Source organism: Galleria mellonella, unplaced genomic scaffold, assembly GCF_026898425.1.
Source record: "Galleria mellonella isolate WM207_F2 unplaced genomic scaffold, CSIRO_AGI_GalMel_v1 utg300, whole genome shotgun sequence".
Taxonomy (NCBI): Eukaryota; Metazoa; Arthropoda; class Insecta; order Lepidoptera; family Pyralidae; genus Galleria; species Galleria mellonella.
The window spans coordinates 4,997,278-5,019,170 of NW_026442068.1; the positions used below are offsets into that span (position 1 = coordinate 4,997,278).

Sequence of the window (21,893 nt, forward strand, 5' to 3'; positions counted from 1 at the left end):
GTATTTTAATATTTGGATTGAGATGAATAATTTTTAAATATAGTAACTCTCAAATTGTCCAATATCTATTATTTAAATTTTTTTTCTTGTTCTTTGATTTTTTATTATATGTCAAGTGTCATTAAAGCTGACACAGATGTCAGATGTGACATAATAATATCTAGGTTTCTGATTGGCGTCACTAAGAATAAAAATGATTATGTGAAACCGTACAATCAGTTCATGTAATTAAAAAATTTTACACTATGAAATAATATATACTTAGTTTTTAATCAAATATACTTATCGATATTGCTACTCTGGACTAAGGCATAGATATTATAAATATTTGTTTAACACCATGAATATTCATTTATTTTATTGTGTTGATGCTTCTATATGGTTGCACAGGTTATATCTACTTTTATCAACATAAATAATGCCGACTTTAAAGTATTTCATTTACGACCCGGTCCTTGATCAATTTCAACTATAAGTATTCAAAAGCAAATCTTTAATTCTATCATTTACTTCGGGAATTACAAAATTGTAATATTTTTACACTCTAAAGATAGAATTTTAAATATAAATATGAAAGAACTTTTTTTAATCATATGTTTAATGAAACTTTTCCACTACGGGGTATGTTCTTTTATATAATTTGTTGTTAATAAACGCATCACAATGCAATTAATACAAAAAATAACATCCTTACATGAAAACTTAAATATTGCTGTGGATATCTGTGAAAACTCTTTCCTGTAAATTATCATTTGTTTTGTGTGCACTGATCAGCTTTTTATATGAAAAGCTTGAATCTAAATATAAACAATACTGTTATCAATTGTTAAAAAAAAATACTTTTGTACAGTACATACTTGCAGATATATGAATGACCTCTACCTCCTTAAGAGTGCAAACACAAGAGTTTTTCAATAGGTACCCTGTATAAATTGTAGTATTTTGCTAACATATTACGTTCATGGCAGCCCTAACTGAAAAATACAGTGTAGTATGACCTCGTTGAGTGAAGCATTTAGCTCAAATATGTGGCAAGAAGTCTGAATGCAGATAGTTTATAACATCAGTTCTTTATAGCTATCTATGAGGAAGCATGTGTTCAACACAGGACAGTTAATGGCTAAAATGACAATATTTTATTAAAGTTTTTCTCTTATAAATATTATCAAAACTTAAATTATTTTAGATGAGCATTGATTATGATGGCTGGCTTAATATAAAAATAGAGCATACATTAAATTGCAAAGATGGAAAGTATTGCTCTAGAGGTAATATTTCACTAAAAAGTATTCGTGCTGGTATAGCTACCATAGAACAAACACCTTTTACAAAGCAACATATAGAACAATTAAAGGTAAGGATTATTTTATTCTATTATTAAAAGCTAATGTCCCACCTAATTATAATTTTTGTTTTTGACAAGCATACATGTGTTTCATATACTTATTAAAAACAAAATAAGCAATTTATTTAATTAAATTATAAAAATTAGAATAATTTTGGACAATTTTTAAAATACTTATTCATTTGGCACAGCTAATAATAATGAGGACAATTAATGCTCGAGATTTTCTGAATTTAATACTTTACTTGATATAGTGTGTAATAAAATCAAAATGTTTTAGGAAATTGCAGAAATTGATGGTTTTTACACTGTAAAGACCTTAGTGACATCTGCTGATAACAAAGGAACTGAATTATTATCATCTGTAAAGGCTAGGTCTTTTCTTGAAAATGGGTTATCAGATGTAATTAATGCATGGATGCTGCCTAATGGTGCTGTTACTGCAGTTAATTTCCAAGTTACAAACTCTTCTAAGGCACTTCAACATAACAAAGATGGATATTTAATAAATTCAAAATTCTTTCTTCGTTATGTGGAACAAGCCCCTGTGTAAGTAAATTTTATTTTGTATAGAAAAAAAACAAAATAATTAACAGTAGCATGTACCATGAGAGTCAGATTATCTTCTGTAATTTCATATACAATAGAATAGAAAAATGTTTATTGCCAGAAATATTACAAGTGCATACATTCCTTTCATCTCATTCTAGGCAAAAAAGCTGACTGAGCTGATGCCTTATATATCACAATACAATATGTACTACAATACTGATTTTCCCTCTCTTAATAAAATATATGAAAATGAATAGTTATGGTTTCATGGAAACAAAATATGAAATTATTATGAGTATGACTGTAATGCATTGTTACAAGAATGTGTTTATTTCATTTGCCCAGACACTTCTGTCCTATTTTTATTTCTACCATGACAGTTGTTTGCATAGCTGTGTTTTGGTTTGAAGGGTGGGATATAGCAGTGCATTTACAGGGTACAGAGAAAAAACACTTGAGTCCTCAGAAATGGCAACGCATCGGGAGTGTCACGGGCAGAATAGTATACTCTGTTATGTCCATGGTACTACTCATGTCTATAGGTGACAGTTACTACTTTCGATCAGGTAGGCCATCAGCTTGTTTGCTATACTAAGTTGCATAAAAAACAAAAAAAGCATAATATGATTACAAAATTTAACTCCACACACATAACCAAAATGTATTATCATGCAACAACCATTATATAAATTTGAACATATTTGGTGTAGTAACACACCTATTTTCTAGAACAACATACAGGGTAAATCTGTAGGCGATGGTAACCATTTCCACTAGGTGGATCATAAGTTTGTTTGCCATTCCAAGTTGCATAAAATAAAGATCTGAATTTCTCTCAAAAGTGGTAGACAAAATGCATTTGATACCACATATGAGATTGTTGCTCTCTTACTTCATCATCATCTTATTAGCTGTTAACAGTCTCCTGCTGAACATAGGCCTCCTTCATAACAAGGGTTTTGCCAATAGTTGTCACATTTAGCAGGCAAGTTGGCAACTACAATTAGGCTTTTGGAGATGTTTTAAGAAAGATAATGCTACCCATTCCCCGACCATTAAATTCCCTTAGTTACTTCTTATGACACTCACAGCAAAGGAAGTGATGGCCCATTCTATGCGGGGACCAAAGATAATTCTTTTACTTACCAACATCAAATTTGATAAAGATTTAAATATTACAACTGGTATACTTATTTCATGTTAAATTTTATGCAGACCAGATACGGCTTCTTACATCCAAAAATTGGAACGCGAGAGAGAAGCTAGAGAAAAAGGTGAACTTAAAGATAACAGATCATTTCTAGCAAAATATGTAAGTAATGAACATATCTATCATTATTGTTATAGAGTTGTATAGGTACTATAAAAACGAAATACATATTTATCTCTAAATCAATAATTATTTCTGTGATGATGATTTCACGGGAATAGAAGTGCAGAGTAATAATAGTTGGGATTGTGTGGTATTGTAAGAAATTTGATTTACAGTTGATTTCTAAAAGGATTTTGAATGAGTTATGATATTTAATTAGTGTAATTTGCATTTTAAGTACCCACAAAATAAATACATAGTGGAACTTTATATTTACTAATTTGTAAGATATAGATTGAAAATAAAGGCAATGTAATTATTGCAATCTTTATTTGCGTGACAAGATCAATAATATATTGATGGGCTGTATATGATATAAAAAGTAGCCTATATACTTCTCCATATAATACAATGTATTTGCCAAAGTTCATAACATTTGATTGAATCAAGGCATGGAGACAACAATAATATTAATAATTAAAAAATGTAAAGATAACTTTTTATTGAGATTACTTTTTATGGAAAAAGCTCAATATAAAATTGTATGTACCAAGTTTGATAATGATCGGATAAAGCGTTATAAGTTACAAACAGACTTTCCCATTTGTAAGAATTTCCAGTTTGTTAGAATTTTGCTATGAAACTAATATTTTAATTCCATAACAATAACTTGGTATAAACAGTTTTTGACATTATAAACAATCTTAGCATGTCTCCTTAAGAGCGTTTATATCTTCAGTTTATCGAAGTGTGACTATGTCACAGTTATCACTTTTCAATAACTATTTTCCATGTTTCTATTTACTTTAAAAGTTCTCTACTAGCGAACTAAAACATTAATGATGCAGTGATATTTTTATTAAGCTGTTACTGAAGATTTTGGACAACAAAAAAAGCTGAAAAATGCCAAAGCACATTATAAAGTAGGTGCAAACCTTTTAGTAGTAAATATGCAGCGATAATTTTCTATAATTGACGGTTTAATTCGCTAGCAGAACACTTTTGAAACAATAATCAGAATGATTGTTTAAAAAATTTATAGATAAATGTAACAGTGCCACACTTAGGTAAGTTAATGTATGAACACCCTTAATGAAATCCATTTAAGACCGGCAAAAAAACTTGAATTCCAGTGATTTACTCTTTATTTTGGTCAATAAAGGACATGCTAAGAATGAATCGTCATATCAGCCGTTTAATGTCTTAAATGAATATATAAATAAATGAATGTACTGAATTAATCTTTTTTTTTTTTTTTTTAGTGGATGTACATAGTTCCTATTGCAATCTTTGTGATGATATCAGGCGCAACGAACCCCGAACCAGCTGGTCAAGCAGCACGTTAGTGTAATGTACCTAATATTAATGCTTATTTAATAAATAAAATAATTTTTTTGTTCATTTATGATCTCCTTATTTTGCCACCCACTAGAGACGCAAAAAAATTTTAATAGATTCAACATACAACATTAAAGCAGTAATTACATAAAACTTATACAAGACGCACTAGTTATTCCGCTTGAGAATGCCAATATAATGCTAGTAAATGTATAACATATTTTGTTCGTGAACATGATACAAGAACTACCTATCTGCAAGTGTGTAGCCTACTTTATACAATACAGTTACAAGTAAAATGATAAAAAATAAAACTTAGTACAATTAAAATATTGGGGCCGATTCAGTGACGCCATTTCTCTAAACGAAATCATATCTTAGAATCAACCCCACTTTTAATTCAGGTAAATGCAAAGTACAAAAAAACAAATGTAATTTTATAATAGTAATAATTGTAGTAGTAACAATATTTTGCCTGTTTGCTAAGTGTGGCAATTACTGGCAAAATCCCTCTTCTGGGGGAGACCAATATTCAGCAGTGGTCAATAAACAACTGATATTATGATAATAATATTTTAAGACTTTTATTATGCACCAATCTTCTCAATTTCTTCAGCATCTTCAATATCAAGCAATCTGATCTTCTTGCCAAAGTGTGCTTCAATATCTGAACAAATCTGCATAGCCTGGGGAGAATCAATCAAATTGATAGCAAGACCTGCTTTGCCAAACCTGCCTGTACGCCCTATTCTGTGTAAATATGTTTCACAATCTGCCTTTTTGTCCATGTCCATTGGCATATCAAAGTTGACAACTAAAGTTACTTGCTCTACATCTATGCCTCGTGATAGGACATTAGTCGTGATAAGAACTTTTTCCAACCCTGCTCTAAATCGGTCTAAAACTGCTATTCTCTGTTCTACAGTAAGTTCTCCTGATAGAACTGCTACAGAATGACCATCTTTAGACATTTTTTCTGACAACCAACTGGCGGTTTTCCTTGTATGACAAAAAATAATAGCTTGACCAATTGTAATTACTCCATAAATATTACATATAGCTCTATATTTTTCTTCTGGGCTTTGACATTTTACATAATATTGTTTTATATTATCCAAGGATTCTTCTTCGCGAAGCAGCCGAATAATAATTGGATTGGGAACAATTATCTCTGCAAACTCCATAACTGCGCTACCATAAGTAGCAGAAAAGAACATCATCTGGCATGTTTGAGGCAAACACTTGTGAATTCGAATACACTGATCTTGATGTCCTTGTCTATCTATCATAACATCAGCTTCATCCAAAACAAATACTTTAATCTTACTCAAGTCAAACATACCAAATTTCACACCCCAATCAAGCATCTTGCCCGGTGTGCCAATTATAATATGATCAGTTATCTTTGTACCCCTAGGTACTTCCTCACCTCTGACAGCATATTTGAGTTTGATTTCAGGACAAAATTTTGCCATCTTAGCTGCTACTTCACCTGTTTGGATTGCAAGTTCATATGTTGGGCTGAGACACAACACTTGTGGATAATTCTTTGAAGAATCAACTCTACTCAGCATTGCTAAAACAAATGCTGCTGTCTTTCCAGTACCTGATTGAGATTGAGCAATCATATTTTGAGGAGGGTCTGCCAAGAGTGTTGGTAATGCTGTTTCTTGGATTTTGGATGGAGCGTTGAAACCCATAGCATAAACACCTTTAAGTAAATTTGGTTTTAAATGTAGCGCTTCAAATGTCTTTACTGAGTATAATGGTGAATTTGGATCTTTTCTCTGAACTTCAATATCTAATTTAGACTCAACTAATCCTTGTCGTATAATTTTCATTAGCAAAGATGTTTCGGCTGGATTCACAGTATCTGGTGTGTCATCAGATGTTTGATCATGAGGTTTTTTTAAACCTAATCCAGCAACCTTATTAGTTATTTCTAATTCCTCTGCCTTTTGCCCCCATTGATTTGCCATTATGGTGCTGGAAAGAAAAAACATACACAATATCATTATTAACAGTTAAGAGATTATAACAGTTTTGAAAAGAACACAATTCATATAGAAATATATAGATTATACTATCATATTAATGCAACCTATAAAGTTAGATACAATTTATTTTTAAACACAAATTTCTTAAAATAAAAAGATAATTGTTGATTGATAAAGGTTCCATTGATAAATGGCAAGAAACTATCTTCTTTACATCTTCCACAATTACAATGGCTGGTTACTTTGAAAGATAAAGACCAAAATTAGAAATTAGGATTTCTGGTTTGCTACCTACTATGTTAAATCCCTAACAATAACACATAAATTTATAGAATTCATGTTTTAAAAAAAAAAAGCAATTTGATGTATTAGGATTGGCCGAAATAAAACCAATAGGATATAATATAGAAAAGCATGACAACTATATCTTTTGCTATAAAGGAGAAACGCTAGGTATTTATGGGGTTGGTTTTCTAATAAAAAATTAACTAAATTCAAATATTACCAACTTTGTAGGACTATCAGAGAGAAACTTCAATAAAATATTATTTTTCATCAAAGCATATGCACTGAGAAGAAATCACAAATTTTTACATCTTATGAGAAGCTCATAATATACCAGATTAAAATATTTTGATTATCAGTGACTTCAATGCTACAATGAAAGATTTCTTATGGGAAGGTATAGTTATAAACACTTTTTTTTTAAAGAACAACAACCTCAAGTAAACATGGATTTTTCCCAATAAGAAAACTAAAAATGATCATGTCAAACAAGCTCAAAAGTATTACAAACATAAACATTTTCAATAGAGTAGAATTTCTATCAAACCACTGCATACTAAGTAAATGTGCAAATAAGATTTCTTTTATTTTTATAAAGAGAGTTTATTCTTTAAGAATATGCCACTCTCATATGGTTGAAAATGTAATTACCTACCTATCTTAAAGAACTAAAATCTGTTTATACCATTTTTCCAATGAAAAATGAAATCATAGAAAAGTAAAATAACCTGCGACCAGAAGGGGCATCTGATGGGAAATCATTCTTACTGACATCGACATCAGAAATAAATACAGCCTTTAAAGGTTACTAACCTTTGACATGTGACTTCTTAAAAGATAATGTTTTGTTTTTATACCCAGTAATTTTATAACTTTAGAATAAAACAACTGTCCGAGGTCCGACGGTCGTACCATGCAAAGAAATTGCAACCTTCCTCTAAATCATTGGGTAGATTCCCTCCATGAATTTCTTGTTATAAAATAATAAATACTTGGGTCGCCTTTTGTTTTCTTAGAATTAATTCTCGACAGTAGATAAAATCCCTCAATAGTAAATAAAATTATTAGCAGAAAAAAAGTGAAAGCAGGCATAGATGCCAAATGAAGTTTGCGAAAAACTTGGAAGTAATAATAACTATTGAAAACTCTTAGTGACATTTGCAATTTATTGCTTATTACTTACTTCAATAATATCAACACAAATACAACGTTAAAATGCAAAAAAAAAAATTATTTATTTTCACAAGGAATTGTAAATTATTTTTATTTTAGAGAGAGAAAAGAGTAAAATAACATATACACAAAGATACTTATCGACACTATGCTAAAGAGTATATAACCAAAAGAAAAGAGGCCACACTTCATACAAGCTACGTAAACGGGCTTGGTCAGGAATATCTTATCAATGTGCACAAAATACTCTTTTCTCGTTATATTGGCCAGCCTAATGTTCAAAATGGAAACGAATGGGGACTATAATGATATTATAGTTGAATAGTTCTTCGATATTAATAAAATATTAAGATATTTCTCTTTTGCAGTACAATGGATGATGCTATATTTTTCTGTCACGTGAAATAATACTCCATCTAATTGTATCACACGCTAGTTATCATATTGATAAGCTGTATAAGCTGAATGCACAAATTATTGAAAATTAAGAATTTTATGATTTTCATAACTACACGTATATAAAAAAAGACGTGAATCATCACAATAACAACACTTTAGCCTGTTCTCTAAACAAACAGCCTAGTCATCAGCTTTGATGTAGCGATGAAACGTTGAAATGGTATTCACCTTAGATTATAAAGTACATAGATTGGCAATGCACGAGACAGAAAATATAATATAAACTGTATATTAGAGTGAGAGAAACAATAGAACAATAATTTGCACAACATAAGCTCGAAGCTGTTTTAGCGGGAGTATAAACAAAATATTTTCTTGTTATTTTTACTTATTGAATTACAAATAGCTTTAAGTGAATATAGTTAGTTAAAATTAAGCTTTACCTGAATGTAAGATAAATAACAGGGAAAACACAATTTCGTATTTTACATGTAAATACGCTTGAAACATTTCATTTATTTAAATGCAATATTTAGAACTATAATAGATATTTTGTATATAATTCGAAAGAGAAAATTATCACATTTAAACAAATTAAAACTTTAAAGACTCAAATATTCAAATTAAAATAATAACAAGTACATAAATATCTACAAATTTTAACTTCAATTCCTTAGAAATTGCCAATAAATATCAATGATTTCTAATCGATTGCATCGATTTAACAAATTGACAAAGGCAACAGGCCGTTACATATGAAACTATGATAATTATGTATAAATGTATTATATAAATTAAAAAAAAAATTTTGAATCTTGCATAATCCCTCCATTCCTTGTTATCTCCGCGAGCGTTATGAATATTATTATCAATGAATATTAATATTCAAGAGACAAAACACTTTGCCATCAGATACGATTACTTCTAAAAACTTCACCACATCATACTCAGGCTTTTGGGAATTCCTTCACAGTTATATCCATTCGAATATGGAATGGTCTGCCATCCGAAATAAGAAAATCGCCAAGTATAGGCGTCTTTAAGCGTCGACTAAGGGAGTATTACTTATCACTATGCTGACGTATTATGTATGTGTGTATATACATCAATTTCATTGCTATATATCAAAAATTCCTCCTTTCAAACCGAAACGTATGCAAATACGATTGTATCATGACAGAAATACAAATGGCACATAAGTTCCCAAGCAGACAACTTTTGTATAGTCTCTCACTTGTAATAAATAGAAAAATATGAAATTATAATACCTCAGACTTTACGAATGACAATATATTCGTACATAGATCATGGCAAACTAGTTATTTTTATAAAAAAAACCGAACACTTACTAAAACGATTATAGTAAAATTTCTATCAGACTAGAAGTATATTAGATAAAAAAAATATATTTTCAAATTGGTTTATATTTTGAAATGACGTTTTAATCTAACGAACACAAATAAACAAACAACTAATGTAAACCAGAGGGAGACTTTGTACAAAAGTCGATTGCTTGGGTACTTCTGTCCCATTCATGTTACAACCGTGAAGCAGTTGTGTTTGCAAGGCTGTATTTCGGTTTGAAGGGTGGGATATGTTGTGAATTTACAGGGTACAAAGGAATAACACCTGAGTCCTCAGGAATGCCAACGCATGGGGGGTATCATGGACGAAACAGTATGTTATGTCCATGGTACTGCTCACGTCTATAGGCGACGGTTACCACTTTTCATGAGGTGGGCCGTCAGATTGTTTACCATTCTAAGTTATATAAAAAAAATACAACTGAATTGAGACCTCCTCCTATTTTTAAAGTCGGTTAAAATACATTCTATATATAATCTATCAAATGTTTTAAAAAGTCCACAAACTCAATCAATTTCTAACAAATACAGTACAAAATGTTATACGGCTGTATGACCCTACCAAATTCAGATAAAACCTGCTTGCACACTTCCTACATAAACTGTGTCGAATATATAATCCGATAATGTTAAATTTGTCATTGATTAATAATTGAGATATCAAACATTGACTTGCCTACTATGAATTGAGAAAAATAGCAACTGATGATGTATCTTTCGTCCTCTTTTTACTAATTATATTTGCATAAGAAGTTAAGAGGGAACCATATAATTTAGTTTTTATTTTATAATTTCTTCTATGTAATTCCTTGTTCTTAGTGCAGATGTCTCTCTAAGAGATTCTTATCTGTTTAGACATAGTCTCTCTAATCTGTGGATATGCTTCTGTCAATATTATTTTACATATTATTTGAAAATCAGAATATTTCTTTAATATAAATTTAAAGTTTTAGTTTAGATACGTACCTTAATTAAACTGCATACTTGTATCAGCCAAATATACCATACAGTATTTAAACATTTCTATCTCACATAGAGAGTATTCGTTATCTATTTACTATTTTTTTTTATCATGGAAGAAGTAGATTCTATAATATTGCATTTTCTTCGTCAATTAAACATGTAAGTCAAAATTCTTTTATTCTTTTCTATTTATACATAATTGTCTTTACGTATAGTAAATAATAATTGTCTTTATCTGTGCGCTTATAGGGTAGCAAAGATACTTAATTGATAAATATATCATTAACTATTTGTTTGCTCGTTATTTCATACGCGTAAATTTGATGGTGTATTAACATAAAACACCAGTTTTTAAGTTGGATCTTCAACAACACTACAGTGAAAACCACATTTAATTTTGTCCAGTAGCTTTTGCTTGATATCAGAGCAAACATAAAATTTTTTTTGTGGTTGATTGGTCTTATTAAGACTCCTCGTATAAATTTTATCAATTACCTCCAATTTACCTATATACATTGCCTAGTTACAATTTTATTATAATAGTAGGATAGTAGTCTTCAAATTCACACGGGAAATTTGTAGATAGTGTTATATTCTTTCTTAGAGATTTAGGCTAATTGTGTAAGTATATACATTGGTAGAGATAGCAATATAAATTGTAGTATAAAATCTATGTATTATTCCAATATCTTATTAAACTATATCTTAAACCAAATAAAGACCTTCAGTTTCTAATTGCCTAATCTAATTATAGTAATAAATACAGTATGATATATTAAAATATATATTTTTGATATCTGATATTCAAAACTACTATTAAAATCAATGATAACCATGTCTACTATGTGTTTATTATTATTGTTTTACCCTTAGGGGTAATCCTATTAACCTGTAATTATAAACAAAATAATGCTTTTTCAAATATTTATAATGTCTCTTTTTCTTTTTTTTTTTATAGAAATATTGATGATGGTGTTAAAAATATATGTGATTTGCCAGTGGAAACTATTATTGAATCCGCCTCTAAATGTTTGATTACCATTAATCAGTCATTAAAAGTGCCTATCAAATTACCAACAGGCATATCACACAGAATAGAAGTGGCAGCTCAAATAGCCTCCATTTGTAAGGTAAATTAAAATAATTAAATAATAGACAGACAGAGAATTTTGTAAATGTAAACTAATTATTAATTATATAATCTTAATTAATATTATAAATGTAAAAATGAGGAGGGAAAGAGATTGTAATTGTGATAGTAGATTTACATATTTCTTGGGCCTTTAAAGTCATCTGCATTATCAGTATATGTTTATTGGCCAGTTATAAATCTTCATCCCATATAGTACCCATATACAAACCTTCATAGTGATTATTTAAGCGATTTGTTAAGAAGTAGCAAATAAACAGTTCTTAATTTAGGTACTTCACCTTTCTGGAAGAAAAGAGTCTGGCAGAACAGAGAAAGTAAATTAAAAAGCTGAATTATTCTTTCAGAAGCTCTGCTGTGATTCTATCAGTATATCATAATATAGCCTTTTTATTATCTTATTCTTAGTTTACATATTGAGTGTTATTTGTGTTAGTTACTTACCTTAATATTTAATCTTAGTAGTCTATGTGGTAGTATTTAAAAATATATCTTTTTATTTTTCTTTATTTTTTTATAGGAACTCGGGTACAACCCACCTCCAGTGTATTCCATTCTTGTTTATCATGTGCTTGTGTAATCCAGTTTTCTTCAGATTACTCTTTAATGTTGTCTGTCAATTGATTTTTTAGGTCTAGTTTCCATTGGTCATTTGGTCATTTCCATCTTGTAATCTTAAGTGTCCATTGGTCATACTTACACCTTTCTTTATGTCTGACTCATTTTAATGCAATATATAGGAGAGCACATTTGTTATTTTGGTATTCTTCTTTGTAATACTACCATTTCTTTTTTTTTATATTTTCCTGATATTTAAGTTGCTTCTTTCCAAGACTCACTGAGATGTCCTTACTTGTAATTCTGTGATTATAAGTTCATGATTGATAACACCTGAGTCCTCAGGAATGGCAATGCATGGGGGGGGGTGTTTCGGTTTGATGGGTTGGATATGGCAGTGAATTTACAAGGTACAGAGGAATAACACTTGAGTCCTGAGGAATGGCAACATATGGGAGGTATCATGGGCGAAATAGTATACTCTGTTATGTCCATGGTATTGCTCATGTCTATAGACGACGATTACCACTTTCCATCAGGTGGGCCATCAGCTTGTTTGCCATTTTAACTTGTATAAAAAAAATGTTTCAGGACCTGGGTTACAAAAATGATGTTGGCTATCAAACATTTCTTTATTATAATGAAGCAGAATTACGACAAGTCTTTATGTTTCTCATTGAAAGATTACCAAATGAAGGGAAACAGAAAACAGCCGATGCAATAGATACAAATAGAAAATCATTACTTTTACGAAATATTAAATATAAAATTGGTGAAGAAATGAACTTGATTTGGATTCCACCTTGTTGCAATCTTCCAAGTCAACAGAGTATTGGTGATTTTACATATTCCAAGGGTAATCTAATTATATGTTATTTACATTTTGCATATAAACTGAAGGTGCGCAGGATAAATAGTATTAATTAATTTTAAAGTTTCATATTGTTTACACATATTGTAAATACACTATCGGAACTTAAGGCGACGCAGTTGCAGGTAAATGGTACCTACGAGGAGAGACTGATAAGTTCGCGCCCACATCATTCGCTAGATATATCGACACCAGGAATCCCCAGACTCGATTTATTGTCGAGGGAAGCGCCCTGAAAGTTTTTTTGCGGTGAACGCACGGACTTGTGTCTTCTTAGGGTTGAAGTGTACAAGATTGCGTTAGCCCCAGATCGAAACTTGATCGAGTGAAGTTTCGATTTCAGACACAAGTCTGTTCCGGAGTTCATTGGTATGTGCCCGCGAGATCTTTGCATGACTGTCGTCCGCATAACAATGAATATTACTGATCTGTAACATATCATTGAAATGCAGAAGAAACAATGTCGGAGATAGTACACAGCCTTGCGGGACACCAGCATTCACAGGTTTTAAATCTGAGCATGCTCCGTCGACTACGACCTTAATGCTACGTTCCTTAAGAAAACTGGCAACTCAAGTGCATAATCTTGCACGCAACCTAAACGAAGGTAGTTTAGAAATTAGCGCTTTATGCCACACCTGATCAAAGGCTTTCGCAATATCCAGAATAACAGCTAAGGCCTCTCCCTTATTCTCGATTGCCACTGCCCATCGGTGTGTTAAATAAACCAAAAAATCACCAGCCGAGGGTCCCTGTCGAAAGTCATACTGGCGATCACAGATCAGCTGGTTGGTTGATGGTTAATGATAGATTCCATGACTTTTGAGAATAAGGAAGTAATAACTATGGGCCTATAATTAGCTAGACCTGAGCGGTCTCCTTTTTTAGGGATCGGATGTACCAGGGCAGTCATCCAAAACTTTGGAACTATACCTGATGAATAACCGAACCGCAAAAGACGCGTAAGAACCGAAATCAACTGTGGTGCGCACGTCCTAAGCACAATTGGAGGAATGCTATCGGGCCCACTCGACTTATGGATTTCAAGGGAGAGAAGTGCTCTACGCACTGATCTTTGCGTGAATTTAATATCCGACATAGAGCTCTTACAACGCGAGATGGTCGGCGGTGGTTTCTCCCCGTTATCCAACGTCGAGTTTGATTCAAAGAGTGATCCAAGGAAATCGGCCTTCTCTTTGGCGTTCAGAGCTAATGAGTTATCCTTCCTGCGCAATGGTGGGAAAGATGACTGACAGAAATTTCCTTGTGCAGCTTTACCAAGAAACCAGAAAGCTCGAGATCCCGAAGGTAAACTAGCTAATCTCTTGCCAATTCTACCAATATGCCCTGACTTCGCTGTGGCTAAAACTCTTTTGAAGGATCTATAGGCAAAGTTGTACTTCTTTTTAAGGACACTGATATTAGGATCTCGTGCCACCACACCTTTGGCCCAGGCTAGGAAGCACTTCTGATTCAGACGAGATGCTGTTCTACAAAAGGCTTCATACCAGGGCTGAGATTTCCCACCGACGGGTACCACAGATTTAGGAATAAATAATTCCATTCCTTGAAGCACGACATCAGCGATCGAATCGGCGATGGCGTCGGGATCCTTCACTGTGAAGCAAACCTGCCTCCATAGGTAAGATGCGAAAAAACCCGCATCTCATCCCAGTCTGCCGACCTGTAGTGCCAAACACGACGTCTACTTGTAGAACGAGGTGGAATCGGATTCATAAGAGGCACCTCGCTCCGCACCAGACAATGATCCGACGATCCAAGCGGGGTTCGACAGAAATCACATAGTTGTTTGGGTGAGTGGTCAGCTGAAGATCCAGCAGTGAAAGTGAATGGTCCAACACATAAGGTATTCGCGTAGGTGAGGAAACAAGCTGCGTCAGATCATAAGCCAAAGCAAAATCATGAACAGATCTTCCCGCATAGTCGGTTGTATGCGAACCAAGCCATTCGACATGGTGGGCATTAAAGTCGCCAAGAATCACGACTTCAGCGGAGGGAACCTGTTCGAGCAGGGAATCTGTAGCCATTTGGACGTGCTTAATGAGTTGGTCGGTTTCAGTGTTACCGCTATGAGACCTGTATAGGCATGCATAGACGCGAGGATGGTCATTACAGTCTACGCGCAGCCATAAAATCGACAGGTCCGTACCTTCAGGAGTTCAAGGCGGCGACAGCAGATATCCTCTCTGACATATGCACATACACCGGCACGCGAAACAAAACAATGTTCAAGTGTATAGCCCGAGTACGTCCGGTATGAAGTTTCGTTTGGAGAGGATATCTGTGTCTCCGTTAGAAAGAACAATACCGGCCACGCCGTTTCAAGGTGGTGGTGGACAGCGTTTAGATTGGAGTGTATTCCCCTGATGTTGCAGAAGCCCACATTGAGCGAAGGGGATACCGTAGAAATGTTGCTCCGTTTGCCCTTGGTTCCAAAGAGCGGAATTTTGTCCGAGACTTCATCCACTTGGTCGGGATACAAAGTAGCCTATGTCCTTGGCCATCCCATATAGTACCTGTATACTAAATTTCACAGCATTAAGGCGCTAAGAAGTAACATTTATAATATTAGTAAGGATATCGTAGTAGTCTATTTTTTTGTCTGTCATCGGTTCTACCTGATTCTGTATTTCTTATGTAATAAATAAGCATGTTACCTGTGTTTTCATATTCATATTACTCATAAATGGTCAAGTAGAAAAGTAGTGACAAAAGCCACACTAGTTAATGACAAGCATTTTATTTTTTAGTAAATTGTGACCAAACTACAATAAAAACTAGTCTCACTAAAGAGGAATTGGTACAAAAGTTACTGAAAATGAAAGAAATTATAAATAAAAAGCAAGCTTTACCTATAACACATCTTGAGGAGATCAAAAATGTCTGTATAGATGAAACGAATATGGCATGCGAAATAAATAAAAGCCTAAAAGAATTAAAAGAAATTGCTATTCATCTAAGGCAAAAGTTAGATACTCTAGAGAGTGAAAGGAATGTGATGGATGTTGAATATTCTCAGGTAAAGCAAATTTCAAAGTTACTTTAAACTCTACTTGATACTAATTATCCTTTTAGGACGCTATGCTTTTTTTTCATTGATTTTAAATCAATAGACTCGGTAATTTCAAAAATATAGACCTACTAACAATTCCCAGAGCTTTACTTGCGTGAACCAGTATATGAAATATACTGTAAATATAGCCTACCCATATACCAATTTTATTCAAATTCCTTAGGCCGTTAAAGCGTGATTGAGTAACAAATATCCAAACATCATTAAATTTTCGAATTTTCAATATTAGTAGGATACGGTGACTAATGGTCAAAGTCGTACCTTAAACATTTTGTTGTATTATTTTGGTACAAAATTCTAAAAAAGCTGATTCTATAAAATTTTAAATTATAGCACAAAACTATAAAATATATAAAGCTTCCTTAGACAAATAGCAAACAAATGTGCCAATCGGTTAGCGCTCGAATGAGTAAGAATATAAGATTGCATTCCACAAAACTGACTTCAATTGTGGCAAAATCAGTTATTTTGAACATAGAACATATAAACATGCGAATTGAGAACCTCCTTCTTTTTGAAGTCAATTGAAAACAAGTACTGAAATAAAATATAATGAAATACATTCATTTTTTCCCCCACTAAATTTATAGTTGCCCTCCTACAACAAGACTATACAACGTGGTACAAATATGACAGCCGATTCATTTCTTAGTTTAGTTCCTTTTTACTATTGGTTATGAGATTAAAAACTAAAATTAATATGTTTTCAGGCCATAAAATCATGTGAAAGAGCTGAAGCGGATATGAAAAATGTTCAAAATATTCTAAATAGTATTGGAATAACGGACATAGAAAATGAAGGAGCAATAGACAATACATTGGAAAAAGTCCAAAATAACATCAATATGTTACATAGGAAAAGTGAAGAGTTAACATCAAAAAATTTGTCCCTCAAAGTAGAAATCGATAAAATACGAAGCAGTATGGCTTTATCTGAGGTATCATATTTATGACAGAACCGATATTTATCTATGTATTAAGAGCCTATCTCTATAGTTTTGTGATTCCACCTAAATATGTATTGTAATTTTCCTATATTCAGCAGTGGAGAGTTAACAGCTAATATGATGATGATTGCAATTTTACACAAGTTATTATTTTAAAAACTATTTAATAATCATTTTAAAATGTATAAATAAAAAATTGTTTCCACCAATTATTAGACATCATTGTTACTTCTGCTTATTTTTTCTTCAAACCACTACCAATGCATGTTATGTGCCACAGAATTTAACATTATTAATAGATACAATATTTTTATACTCTTTAAAAAATCATTATACTCTCCGGTTTGTAGTATAGTAAGATCACTAAAATCCGCTCCCATTTGGTCCCGGCATAGAATAGGCCACCCGTTCCTTTCCCATGGGTGTCATAAGAGGCGACTAAGGGAAGGCGAGGGATGGGCAGCAGCGTTCTTAAAACATCTCCAAAGTTTAACTGCGGTTGCCAACCCGCCTGCCAAGCGTGACAACTACTGACAAAACCCCCTTAAGGAAGGTTTATGTAAAAAACTATAAAAGTATCGATTTATGATTATATTATTCTCAAAATTTATACCTACTTATTTTATTACTATAAAACTTTAATTACAGTCTGAAAGAAGCAAATGTAGAAATATATTGATAAATTTGAAACAAAATGCTAAAGATATGAAAGACGAATATGAAAAAAAAGAGAAAATAAAAAAGCAATTAAAAATAAATTACGAAAAATTAAAGGGAGGTAATAAAAGGTTTGTATGGAAAATATACGTATTTTGATTATTGGATATTTTTTTTATACTACAAAGACCACAATGGTTTCCAAGGAAGACCACATAGAAATCGACCTGATTAAGAATGTACCTTATATATTTTTTAATAAGTGAAATTGCCGTGTCAAAAAAACGTAAATGTTTACCTGTTCTACTGTGAAAATTGCGTGGGCGTATTTAAAAATTGCCACTTGTCTGTATGCACAAATTTTACCAGTGTGCGAATATAATATCATGTTCACAGGTCAACTTACACGAAAAGAATATTAGAAATAATTAGCAATGTTGATAAACAAAACATGGAAATAAAAAAAATATTAGAAGATACAAGACAATTACAAAAAGAAATAAATTCTTTGGAAGGTCAATTAGATAGATGCTTTACTCTTGCAGATGAAACTTTGTTCAAGGTATTACGATATGCGTTGTTTTATTTTGTCTCTGTCTGAATTTAAGTATCATAATTGTCATAATATAATATTTATTATTTCATTTATTTAATTTAAAAATCTTTGAAATTACAAGGTTATTCAATTATATCAGCAAGGACAAAAGTAGCCTATAACCTTTATCCCGCATACCATATGTACCTATGTCAAAATTATATGAGGAGTGATACAAAAACTTACTGTTAAGTCTATAGTTATACATATAATAAAAATGTATTTTGCAAAACTTCTGTGAAGGACCTTAACGATTGCAATAATAGCCAAATTTCTACAATTTTTATCTGCCTGTAAGTTTGTTCTGACATCACATCATCTTGTCACATTATATTTATACACAATATTATCTTGATATGGTTTTCTTATTGCCAAAATTTTATTTTATAAGATTAGTAAGGTTGTCATAAAGTAGCTACTTTATAATATACATGTTCATAACTTATAGTTAATAATCTGATTGTAATATCAACAGACATTATCTTATTTTATGTAAATGCATTTAGATACCAATAAGTGTTTTAATTTTTTTTTTTCTATATTTCATATTATAAATGTAATCACTAATATAATTTTACTTAATTCTTTATAGACCTATTGTTCAAAATTCCTAAATAGGTATTGAATTGTATAAGACAAACTTTTATATTTACAGTGCACATGAACCTGAATGGCTTTACATTCACTTTTAAATTTATTTTGAATTACAGGATGCAAAGAAAGATGATCAAGCTAAAAAAGCTTACAAGTTACTAGCACTGTTACATTCAGAATGCAATACAATTGTCTCTCTGGTCAATGATACTGGTTCTTTAGCCAGGGATATAGTAGATTTAGAAGATAATATTAAAAATGAAAAGGCTAAAAGAACTGAAGATATTTTGAAAAAGATCAATCTTGATCTCACCCAAATGCAAAAGGAATCTATTCCAAACTAGTAATGAGACTAATTTAATATAGTATTAGTTAAATGAAAATGTTATGCTTTCTGTATAATAAAAACTAAAAAATAATTGCAATAATAATTTTATTAATTAAATAAATTTTAAGTTTTGTTATTTTCGTTTAGGCAAAATTTCTGGTGGAATATAATTATTGTCACTACTTTTTGATGTTTCATTCTTTGTAGAGCTTGCCTCTGTAAGATTTTCTTTTTCTTCAATTTCTAAATCAATACTATCTTGATTTTCAAAAAACCATAATTTTTGCTCTTCCTCCTTCATTTTAACTTCCTTTTCCTGGATTAATTGCAAACGCTTCGCTCTGTCTAAACGTTTCGTTTGATCTTCTAGTTTTTCTTGCCTTACCTCTTCCCATAATTTGAATAACTGAAAAACACAATAACTATTATCATGCTAATATCTCTACCTATTTAACATTAAAATTATCCCAAAATTTCTAGTCTAACCAAAATAAGACCTTATCAAAGTATCAAATTCTTGTCAAAATGGAGCTATTATTCAGATGTAGTAAAGACCATGATGAATAAAACATGAGTTTTCCTATGTATATGAATAAAATTTGAGACCAAAACTTAATAATTGTCTTGAGATAGACTCATTAATAGTTTTAATTTTATCAAAATTTCAGCTATTCTAAGTTCATAATATAAGCATTGTTATAATCAGCCTCAAAACAACCACCATCTACATCCATAGATTTGTTTTTTACTACTTATTGATCTATACTAATAAAGCAAAAGTTTTATTTATTATAACACCAAAATAGATTATTAGTATTTTATACAAATGGATCAAATAATTAAATGCTTGGTCCTTACAAACATGATCTAGATGTGTATATATATATATATAATAAGAAATATAACAGAGGTGGGAGGAAGAACTATTTACATAAATACAAACCTTTTGTTGGTTTGCTATGTCTTTATTTTGAACTTTATTAATAGCATTTTCTATGTGTGTCTTTAAAGACTCTTCTAAAGACGCCTCTGAAAGCTTGACATTTTTTAATGCCAAAATACAATTTTCTAATATAAGTTTAGATTGTTCTTCTACATTGTTGCTTTCTCTCTTCAATAACTCTATAACTTCAGGATATATTTTTGAAGAATTATCTTGAACAATATTGTTGCAGAGTGTCTCTAATTTATTATACTTTTTATATGTCAACCATCCAATTAGTTGCAAATTTTTATTTAAATTGGTAACTGTTTTTTCTGATATCCACGCCAAGGTTTTACCAGATAATGTATAAAGATCTTTTAAGTCAAAATGGTCATCAAAATAGGGATTTCTTAAATATTTAACTCTAATTTTTATCTCTTCCACTTTTTTCGGTTTTTCAACAACTGGTTCAATAATTTCAGGTTTAATGTAATCTATTATATATTTATAACAAGCATACTGACACAATGCACAAGTTATATCATTATTGTATTCCTCTTGCAACATTACTAGTGCAGCTACGTTGGCAGCTTGTTCATAGTTAGATGAAGTTATAAGTTTGTCTAGTAGAATATTTGCTGTAAAATCATCAAGAAATAGTCCAAAATTAAGGGGATCCTTCAAAATTTCAATTAGCTCTTGAATGCGTTCATATTGAATAAAATTCCTAATAGTAGCATGATGTGTGGACTCTAACATATTACCAGTCTCTGAAGAAAGTCTTAGCTTGAGCAAGAGATCCTTCAGTTCTTCTAAATAATTAGGATCCTTTATAGCATTAGCAAAAATATCAACATCTAATGCGCTAATAATGCCTTTGGAAGAAACATGTTGATCTAGTGTGTTATAAAAATCTGTAAGATTTATCCTGTTTAATAAAGACGAAGAGATTTGTTTATTCCAAGCGTCGAGACATTTATATTCATTAGTTAAAAAATTCTTTGTTTGTACGTATGTAGTTAAAAAAATTTTTCTCTGAATACATATATTCCGTATAACCCGTAACATTGTAAAAACTTAATTAAAATATTTAAAGAAGAATCAATTTAAGATTTTCGAAAAGTATTTGCGTTAACTAATTTTTAGGTTATACTCTGAGATCAAAATCAGACTATTATATATTCAGATATTCATGTCACTTCAAATAGAAACAAGTTTGAATACGATCTATGCAACCCAATGAATATAATGTAATAACTGAGCAACCAGTTTTGTTATGTCTCCTATCACAATCTAATTTCTTTTTTATAGAGATAAGTTTCGATCCACATAACTGTGCCGGTCTATTTCCACTCTCAGTCTAGTTAAATATTATTACATATAGGTATAATATATCTTTTTTTATAGACGATAATGATATGGCAACCTCGCCTGCGCTATCGATAT

General features: G+C 31.4%; 4 protein-coding genes across 9 annotated transcripts; 2 read left to right on the forward strand and 2 right to left on the reverse strand.

The window, feature by feature from the left end:
* Nucleotides 1-452: 452 nt before the first annotated feature.
* Nucleotides 453-4,610, forward strand: LOC113523344 (ER membrane protein complex subunit 10). The gene is made up of 5 exons (XM_026909277.3): nt 453-621; nt 1,187-1,354; nt 1,626-1,894; nt 3,113-3,209; nt 4,472-4,610. Exons 1-5 carry the CDS (start codon nt 571-573, stop codon nt 4,553-4,555), a joined length of 669 nt encoding a protein of 222 aa, XP_026765078.2. The 5' UTR covers nt 453-570; the 3' UTR covers nt 4,556-4,610.
* LOC113523343 (DEAD-box helicase Dbp80) lies at nt 3,523-8,530 on the reverse strand. Of its 5 annotated transcripts, none has more exons than XM_026909275.3 (2): nt 8,374-8,530; nt 3,523-6,533 (listed from the first exon to the last, which is right to left on the reverse strand). In XM_026909275.3, the coding sequence occupies exon 2, from the start codon at nt 6,524-6,526 to the stop codon at nt 5,135-5,137; it is 1,392 nt and encodes a 463-aa protein (XP_026765076.2). In that variant the 5' UTR covers nt 6,527-6,533; nt 8,374-8,530; the 3' UTR covers nt 3,523-5,134. The 5 variants fall into 5 exon arrangements, with proteins under 5 accessions (XP_026765076.2, XP_026765075.2, XP_026765074.2 ...); XM_026909274.3 differs by lacking the exon at nt 8,374-8,530 and adding an exon at nt 8,013-8,341; XM_026909273.3 differs by lacking the exon at nt 8,374-8,530 and adding an exon at nt 7,643-7,988.
* A 2,099-nt stretch (nt 8,531-10,629) lies between these two features.
* Nucleotides 10,630-19,704, forward strand: LOC113509115 (coiled-coil domain-containing protein 22 homolog). Of its 2 annotated transcripts, none has more exons than XM_052895650.1 (8): nt 10,630-10,887; nt 11,687-11,858; nt 13,028-13,292; nt 16,079-16,347; nt 17,112-17,339; nt 17,997-18,136; nt 18,402-18,567; nt 19,311-19,704. In XM_052895650.1, exons 1-8 carry the CDS (start codon nt 10,838-10,840, stop codon nt 19,536-19,538), a joined length of 1,518 nt encoding a protein of 505 aa, XP_052751610.1. In that variant the 5' UTR covers nt 10,630-10,837; the 3' UTR covers nt 19,539-19,704. The 2 variants fall into 2 exon arrangements, with proteins under 2 accessions (XP_052751610.1, XP_052751611.1); XM_052895651.1 differs by lacking the exon at nt 10,630-10,887 and adding an exon at nt 11,010-11,349.
* Nucleotides 19,611-21,890, reverse strand: LOC113509109 (uncharacterized). Its single transcript, XM_026892393.3, has 2 exons — nt 20,466-21,890; nt 19,611-19,928 (listed from the first exon to the last, which is right to left on the reverse strand). Exons 1-2 carry the CDS (start codon nt 21,513-21,515, stop codon nt 19,656-19,658), a joined length of 1,323 nt encoding a protein of 440 aa, XP_026748194.2. The 5' UTR covers nt 21,516-21,890; the 3' UTR covers nt 19,611-19,655.
* Between the last annotated feature and the right edge of the window lie 3 nt (nt 21,891-21,893).

Bases quoted from the DNA above. Each gene is read 5' to 3' on its own strand.
- LOC113509109 (XM_026892393.3), bottom strand. From the start codon at position 21,515: ATGTTACGGGTTATACGGAATATATGTATTCAGAGAAAAATTTTTTTA. The intron at 19,929-20,465 runs GTTTGTATTTAT...TGTGTTTTTCAG, and splicing joins ACATAGCAAACCAACAAAAG to TTATTCAAATTATGGGAAGA.
- LOC113509115 (XM_052895650.1), top strand. From the start codon at position 10,838: ATGGAAGAAGTAGATTCTATAATATTGCATTTTCTTCGTCAATTAAAC. The intron at 11,859-13,027 runs GTAAATTAAAAT...AAAATGTTTCAG, and splicing joins AAATAGCCTCCATTTGTAAG to GACCTGGGTTACAAAAATGA. The intron at 16,348-17,111 runs GTAAAGCAAATT...ATATGTTTTCAG, and splicing joins TGGATGTTGAATATTCTCAG to GCCATAAAATCATGTGAAAG.
- LOC113523343 (XM_052895623.1), bottom strand. From the start codon at position 7,100: ATGAAAAATAATATTTTATTGAAGTTTCTCTCTGATAGTCCTACAAA. The intron at 6,534-7,053 runs GTTGGTAATATT...TTTTCTTTCCAG, and splicing joins CTCTCTGATAGTCCTACAAA to CACCATAATGGCAAATCAAT.
- LOC113523344 (XM_026909277.3), top strand. From the start codon at position 571: ATGAAAGAACTTTTTTTAATCATATGTTTAATGAAACTTTTCCACTAC. The intron at 622-1,186 runs GTATGTTCTTTT...AAATTATTTTAG, and splicing joins TGAAACTTTTCCACTACGGG to ATGAGCATTGATTATGATGG. The intron at 3,210-4,471 runs GTAAGTAATGAA...TTTTTTTTTTAG, and splicing joins GATCATTTCTAGCAAAATAT to TGGATGTACATAGTTCCTAT.